The sequence below is a fragment of the Barbus barbus genome, assembly GCF_936440315.1.
Source record: "Barbus barbus genome assembly, chromosome: 1".
In the NCBI taxonomy this organism is placed as follows: domain Eukaryota; kingdom Metazoa; phylum Chordata; class Actinopteri; order Cypriniformes; family Cyprinidae; genus Barbus; species Barbus barbus.
The window spans coordinates 44,185,474-44,191,473 of record NC_136729.1 but is presented as its reverse complement, the minus strand read 5'-3'; the positions used below and the strand labels follow the sequence as shown (position 1 = coordinate 44,191,473).

General features: G+C 37.0%; 1 protein-coding gene across 1 annotated transcript in view; it reads left to right on the top strand.

Moving 5' to 3' along the window:
• The first annotated feature begins 430 nt into the window (after nucleotides 1-430).
• The window catches only part of LOC306874437 (adhesion G protein-coupled receptor A3-like), a 49,522-nt gene continuing 43,952 nt past the window's right edge, over nucleotides 431-6,000 (top strand). Inside the window, exon 1 of the mRNA XM_079424485.1 lies at nucleotides 431-1,474. Coding sequence (XP_079280611.1) covers nucleotides 1,254-1,474 — 221 coding nt within the window. The 5' untranslated portion in view covers nucleotides 431-1,253. The remainder of the gene's footprint in view (nucleotides 1,475-6,000) is intronic.

The window sequence follows — 6,000 nt, the reverse complement described above, 5'->3', positions numbered from 1 at the left end:
GATTTGTGACATACATACATATATATATATATATATATATATATATATATATATATATATATATTTAATATGTAAACCTAACATAATTTTCTTAAATATATACATGCATGTGTGTGTATGTATATATACAAAATAAATGTACACAGCACACACACATATATTATGTCAACAAAAACTTAGTTAGACAGCACTAACTAAATAATAAAATAAATTATATATAAAATGGACAACACTGACAAGAAAGCAGACTAAAACCTTATCAATACCTTATCACCATTGGATGGAAAATATGGTTTAAAAAAATGCAGAAATTGAGGGCATGTTTCACGGATTTATTGAGCATCTTTTAACTGGAAGGATCGGGCTACAGCAGTGATTTGACTGAAGGGAAGGGATCGGTGTTGACTGGAGTTCAGACCCAGCCCGTGATGACGTCACGGGAGGAAGTGGAACATGGAGCCCGAGGCTCAGAACCGAACAGAGTCTGTGCGCTCCGCGGCTGACCGACACGCGTCTCTCCGCTGACCGACTGCGAGGGTCGAGCTTCGGGGCTCTGGGTTACACATTCCGCCTGGGTCTTTCGAAAAGCGTTTTTTTTTTACCGTCGCGGCATTGAAGCCTGTGTGGAGCAGTCGCAAACTGAGAAGTAACTTCACGCGTTCAGTTTCTCAAGAATGGTTTTAGTGTCGCGCACGCGGATACATCGCGTTTAATGAGCTCTTTTGAAGAACTACCGTCTAGAAACTCTTTCGCGTTCTTCTGGACGCCAATGAGATGAGCTCAGAAGAAAAGTTTTGTGATCAGATTTCTGAGTTTGGGATGGTTGCAGCTGTCTCTCGGTGGAGGAGCGAGATCTCCACTTTGACTGGAAACAAAGAAAATGTAGCGACTTAAAGTAGCGCTCCTTCGCGTAAAACAGTGGAAACTGCGGAAAATCAACCGGAAAGGGCATGCTGAGTTGTAAAAATGAATCCCATGGAAAACAAAGGAGAATATTCGACCGTTTCTTTAAGGATTGCTTAATGTGAAGAACACAAAACCATGATCAATCGATTTATCTAATGTTGCGTCGAGTCAATATTTTGACCATGACTTAAAAGGAGCGCTGACCTGCGTCTCTTCTGCTTGATGGCTTTTGACGAATATTCGTCGTGTTTAGATATAAACAACACCAACGAAAGGCTTCCTGGGCTATTTATATGCTAATGTAACCCCCTCTTCTTGCCGTGTGAATATCAAGGAAGGCAGAAGTAATGTCGGTGGGAGCTACTTGTGTCCTTTTACTGGGTTTAGTGCTGCTCTGGGGCTCTAGCTCTGCTGGATCGACGGAATGTAAATTATACGATGAACGCTCCAGAAGTGCGGCCAAAAGCTCTCCGTCTGGGGCCACACTGGACAGAAAAGTGGTCTGCAGCAACATGGAGCTCCATCAGCTGCCTTCACTCGAATCATTTCCCAACAGAACGGTCTCACTGTAAGTCCACACTCCTTTACAGTACATTAACCCTTTTAACATAGTCCTATATATCTTATCAGTGCCCTTTACCGGTCATCACAGGGGTCATTCCTGCCATTTGTTGCCTTCTGGTCCATCTGGAAAACATCTAAAACACAAAACCTAGTTTTTAAGTCTTGTAAGTGAGTTTTTAGGTCAAATAGATCAAACTAATTTCACATGAAAGCTGAATAAATAATCTTTCCATTGATGTATGGTTTGTTATGATAGGACAATATTTGCCTGAGATACAACTATTTAAAAATCTGGAATCTGAGGGTGCAAAAAAAATCAAAATATTGAGAAAATCGCCTTTATAGCAGTCTAAATGAAGTTCTTAACAATGCATATTACTAATCAAAAATTAAGTTTTGACATTTACTGTAAGACATTTACAACATATCTTGATGGAAGATGATCTTTACTTAATATCCTATTGATTTTTGGCATAAAAGAAAAATGGATAATTTTGACCCATACCATGTATTTTTGGCTATTTCTACAAATATTACGACTTATGACTGGTTTTGTGCTCCAGGGCCACATATGTTGTTTATACATATACAGTCAAACCAAGATTTATTCAAACACCTTCAACATTTCTCACATTATCACAGTTTATTTAGTTTAGAAAATGGTAATGAAATATGAGAAAAATTCAAGAGTTAAACTGTATCAGAACAAATTCATCCTGATAATGTCAGATAACTTTGATAGAAAGGTATGTAACAAAACACGGTCAGGTCAAAGTGTCAAATCAATTTTACTGATAGTCCACTGTATGAAGGATTTTTGGGTATAATATGTCAGTTTACTTTAATTTGCTATCCTCACTTACATAGCCTAAATTAACTATAGTGTCTGCACTAGCAACTAAATATAAAAAATATATCTAGTGTCTGAATAATTGTTGGTTTGACTGTATTATAAGCCTAATTTTAAAATCAAGTAGAACTTTTTTTGAAGGACACATGGTATTATTATTATTTATTTTTTTTGTAAATTAAACTTTTATTATTGAACTATATGATTAAAACATACATAACTGAGTGGAAACAGTCAGTTAGGGTGGTCTTAACAATAACAGGGTATGACAGGTCACTTATTTGTCATATTAACACTAACATGCCTTTTTGTGATGTTGCTGGACTAGATAACAATATTAAAATGCATGCAATTCCTAACCCTGCTCCCATCTGAGGTTTGTGTAAATGCAAATTAGAAATCGAATAACTACAATCTGTTGAAATGTAACATTATAAATGCCATAACCTATTGTTGGGCACTTAAAATTAACTTGTTTTAAAAAGAGAAGCCTACAAAAAATTTTATGTCGTGCACTTTAGTACAGGTCAGACTAGCAACGCACCGACGTTTGTTTCAAGTCAAGGCTGAAAAACTGTTAAAAGATGCTTGTGAATGCTTGAGCCCCCATCTCAGCACCTCAGTCGTAAGTTCTTATATCTGCTGCTTGGAACAAAAAAAGTAGTGCAATTTTGTCATGTTTGTGTTTTTCCAAATAATCTGTGGTTTCCTGTATCGCATCAATCAGTTGATGCACAATATCTTATCTACATTGTGAAATCAAATTCTTAATACAGTCTTGTTTGGAAGCCGTAATGTCTAAAAATCGTGCATTTGTGGTTTTGTATGGCTAGATACAAGTGAACTAGTATGATCTTTTTCTGTTATTAGGCTACTTAACACTAGAAATATTTGGTAACATGTTACACACTTAAGTTTAGACATTATTCACTGTGTTTTTCAGAATAATTGTATTTTTTTTAACACTGGTTTAGTTTTCCCCTGTGCTCTTATCAGTGGCTGGCGGTGCAGCCTTGTTAGGGTTTAAATGAAAAGCGGCCCACGTGACGGTGTCTTTCAGAGATGGATATCAAGCATGTCTGAAAGCCTGAATGGTGCTTTCGTCTGTTTTCATGTGGCTGAGTTTGCAGAGAGAGGAAGAGCACATGTAAAAGCAAAGACTTCGACCTGGGGGATTTAGGTGTGATTTAGGTGTGTGTGAATTAATTTGTGTTTTGAAGAAGGCACAACTGAAAACTTACATTTTCATTTAGACAAAACCCCAAACTTAAATTTAATTTAGGTAACTGGCTTCACTGTGTCATGTTCTCAGTTGACTAACCAGTTGTAATGAAGTTCTTTGGCAATGAGCTGCCTCTCGATAATTTTCAGTATTTTCAATTTTTACAGTTTTGCTACTTTAGCATCAGTTTTGGTCACAGTGAAGTGCGTCCACACTGCTAACATGTTGAAATGGATGCCGAAAGAGACAAAACGAGCCATTTGAAGAAGCACAAATTAAACGTCACTGTTTCGTTCAGTGGTTTTAGCCCTCCAAAAGAGGAGTTACCTTGTTTTAGGAGCCTTAGATTGATATTATAACTGCTTTACACTATGGTGAAGCTTTGTGAGTTGGTCCCACTGAATGAGAATGGTAATTAAAATTCAGCAGAGTCAAGTTCTCAGGCCCTGTACAGGAAGTCTCCGCATTACAATAGCCAAACTTAAACTTCATTCATGGTGTCTCAGTTGCTTGGTTTGGCACATGAATGAATGAGACGCTTGAACTATTTGCAGAGGTTGAGGGTGTTTATGGCTCGCAAACTCAGCAGTTCAATCGCTTCATGTGAAGTTTTCTTCCTATAGAATGTAGGCTGGTCATGACCGAATGTAGTGTTTCCAGGCATGGAGTCCTACTACTTCTTTTGACCTTCTCTGACCCAGAAAATCAATTACTTTTCTAAACCTGGTGTGGGAAATACTTTCCTTCACACGCGTATGTGGGGTCAGCAGGTTTATTGTGCCACCCTTTTAACAAGGTTTAGAAAAGGCTCCCCGGTTTACAGCGTTGTTCAATTTTAAGCATTTTGATTGGATTGTATTTTTGGTATTCAAGTTGGAAGTCAGTACTTTAAAAATGCATCAATCCTGTTGAAGTAAGCATGAAATGGAAATTTTCTGAATGCATGTTATAGATCTTAATGAGTATGATTCATCCATGCATATTCATTTTTATTTATTTATTTTTAATCAAAATGGTGATGTCAAGTCACCTTTATTTATTTTGCGCTTTATCGGACATGGATTGTTTCACAGTATTAAACAGGCAAGTAAAAGAGTCAGTGATAGCAACTCAATCAAATATAAGACAAATCAAATTATGCTGTAAAGCAGCTTTGGAAAGACAATTTTTCAGTTCCTCTCAGTTCAATATTAATTAAGTTGCTAGCTCGCGTTCATCTACCTCCATTTTTGAGTGCAACGTTCCCATCTCAAAATCCTGTCAACACCCGATGAATTGAATAAAAAGTCATCCCTACTATATTTTTTTTCTTGTTCAGTAATCCTTAATACTTAGATGTATTACTTAAAAAGCTCTGTTGCTTCTTTAATGCAGCGCATATGTTTGGAGTTTATGCTGTACAGCTTCTTAAATATATCTTGTAAATGGCTCTAGGAAAGTTACTAAATCTCCACCCGACAGTGACATTGTCTCTTAGTACTTGGGATCAGTTTATAGCTATTTCTGTTGTAAATGGATCTTGTGTGTAATGTGTGTGCAGCTGTCTTTTATGTGAGCCAGTCGTAGAGCTCGTTTCTCTTAGGCAAGTGTTGAAAGCGACACCTGGAGTGATCTTCCCTCCCCAAAGCACACCTGGTGACTGCAGCGTGAGATTTCAGAAAAGCGTTGATATATTCCTTAGTTTTATTCATCACCTTAGACTTTCATGGTTGCAACTCAACTTAAAATGCACGTTGACGGCAATAGTGAACACAACATCCACGGGTCAAGTAACAAAGAAATAAAACAGTTTAAGATTTTTTTGACAATAAAATACTTTCTTCCATTGCTTAACATGCAGAGAGAACAATACGCCATTCATAGGTTGATTACACACTTCACCTTTAATGTAATTATTTGCATCTTTTGAGACTCCTTTTGAGGCCTATTGCAGAGCATATTTCCAAATATTATATTGGCTGTTTTAATGTAGTCAGAGTTTTTGATTTGTTTAGGAGGATTTGGGCTTGCAGATGAAAGAACTTGGACCGATTTAGAATTTATGTAAACCGGTTTGTGCTCTCTTTGCTTTCCATTAGCATTATTTGTTTGGTCACAACTTACTTGCAGAAAATCAAGATAAGGCTGTATCTACACCATCTGTCTCCAGCAAGAGACCTGTTGGTGCCTATAGCCAGACACTCATTTGAATGCTAATTTATTGAATGTCCTGTTCCAGACAAGTGGTCATCACCCCAATCACTAAATGTGAGCCTGTACAACAGGTCTATTCCTCATTCTTGCCCACCAGACACATACAAATGACTTATTGGTAAATAATGTATATTTATGATATATTCACAACTCTGCTGGATAGTGTCATTATTTTAATGTGATTTTATTTGGCCTTTAAGAAAAATGTCAGAAGTGTGGAATTTTTAATGTGATTTAAAAATGATAACATGTTGTTATATATTGC